Raw genomic sequence first — 1,534 nt, 5'->3', positions numbered from 1 at the left:
GGGCAGTAGACGAAAGGAACCCAAAGAAAAGGCAGCGAAACCGCCCTCCCGGGAGGCAGCCGGGGCGGCCCCTCCTCCAACAGGCGGGGACGCAGAGGAGGGCCGGTCGCTGAGGCGGGACGGAGCGGCACGCAGGAGCTGCTGAAGTTGGGCCGCCGCGCTGCCGGGGCGAGCGGCGGTGACAACGCCTCTGTGAGGTCACTGCCGAGTGCAGCAGTGACGCCGCAGCGCGCTGGCGTTAGAAAACGCTCGGCGGCCCCCGCGGCACGCTGGGAAGTGTAGTCCTAACGCCTCCCGTTCACAGGTCCCCCGCCCCCTCCCCTCCTTATGCCTCTCCTCGCCGCGTAGTCGCTGCCCGACGCCCTGCGCGAGGCAGGTAAGGGAACGTATTGGCGGCGGGATGGCCGTGTTGGAGTCCGGGGGTGGGCGGAGGGAAGGTCATCTGCGAACCCGGTCCCGTGGGTTCCGTGGCAGCTGCCACCCCTTCCGCTGCCTTCCGCCGCCGCCGCCGCCGCCTGGGTCCCCCCTGAGGGCCCGGAGGGATGGGAGAGTGGGACGGGCCTTGCCACCGCCCTCCTCCTCGCGCAATGACGGTTGCCCTCTGAGGCGGGTGAGGGGAGCGACGCAGCCCCCTCCCGCCGGCCGTGCCTCAGCTGAGGGAGAGGCTGAGCCGCCTCCGCCTCTGCCGCCTCCCCGCCCAGGCAGGGTACAGCCTCGGGGCAGCATCGTCCTACTGCGCTGCTTCGTCCGCCGAACAGGTGCAAGGGGCGGGAGCGTGCCGGCCTCCCCGTGACCTGTCCTTGGGCCGGAGAGGCCTGAGGGAATCGGGGACCTTGCCAGGCAAGGCTAGGCTGCCGAGTAGGGTGGTGGCTGGCACGTCGGAAAAGAAATCCTTTTCTGTGGGCTTGTTGGCAATGACAAGGACAAGCACCCGGCGCCCTTGTAAGTGGCCTTTCCTGCTCTCTGGAGCCAGTAGCTTCTGCGTGTGCAAGTGTGTGAGGCATAGGACAGCTGGTGGTAATGACAAGTCCTCCATTTGTAGCTAGCTTCCTAGTGGCAAAAAATCCTTCTGAAGTGCTTTTAAGTTTTGTTATGTGCTCTGAGAGCATTGCTGTCTGCGAAACTGGAAATTTAGAAGCTAAAAAGCCTTTATAGAGCAAAGGTTGGATAACACATGGAGAGAAGTTGCTTTCCCGTTTATCACCACTATGACCGTCTTGTGTCCCACTCAGTCCAAGTGTGTAAAGAGTGTATGCATGTAAAGGTTCTTAATAATGTCAGATTCTTCAAGCAAAGGGTGAGATTCTGCTTTTCAGAGGCAGCTGGAAGATTCCAGACTCTTGGGAAGATTGGTTTAGTAAAGACAAACTTGGAATTTTCCATTTCCCCCTAAATATAAATATATAGGGTTTTTTGTTTGTTTGTTTGTTTTTTTAATAAATAGCTGTTGTGATAAGTTTTGTTACATGTAACCAGTCCCTGGTACCTTGTGTAAATTATAACTTTGTTACACTGCAATTGCTGTACCAGGTAG

General features: G+C 58.6%; 1 protein-coding gene across 7 annotated transcripts in view; it reads left to right on the top strand.

The window, feature by feature from the left end:
- The first annotated feature begins 240 nt into the window (after positions 1 to 240).
- CPEB3 (cytoplasmic polyadenylation element binding protein 3) overlaps positions 241 to 1,534 on the top strand; it is an 81,026-nt gene continuing 79,732 nt past the window's right edge. For 4 of the 7 annotated variants that reach the window (XM_071748644.1, XM_071748643.1, XM_071748637.1 and 1 more), the window contains exon 1: positions 833 to 942. In XM_071748644.1, coding sequence (XP_071604745.1) covers positions 915 to 942 — 28 coding nt within the window. In that variant the 5' untranslated portion in view covers positions 833 to 914. Of the gene's footprint in view, positions 377 to 832; positions 943 to 1,534 lie in introns of those variants that run through there. The other 3 variants (XM_071748647.1, XM_071748639.1, XM_071748654.1) reach the window with 2 other exon arrangements.

This window comes from Heliangelus exortis, chromosome 7 (genome assembly GCF_036169615.1).
Source record: "Heliangelus exortis chromosome 7, bHelExo1.hap1, whole genome shotgun sequence".
NCBI classification, from domain to species: Eukaryota; Metazoa; Chordata; class Aves; order Apodiformes; family Trochilidae; genus Heliangelus; species Heliangelus exortis.
This window is presented reverse-complemented; position numbering and strand designations above follow the sequence as displayed.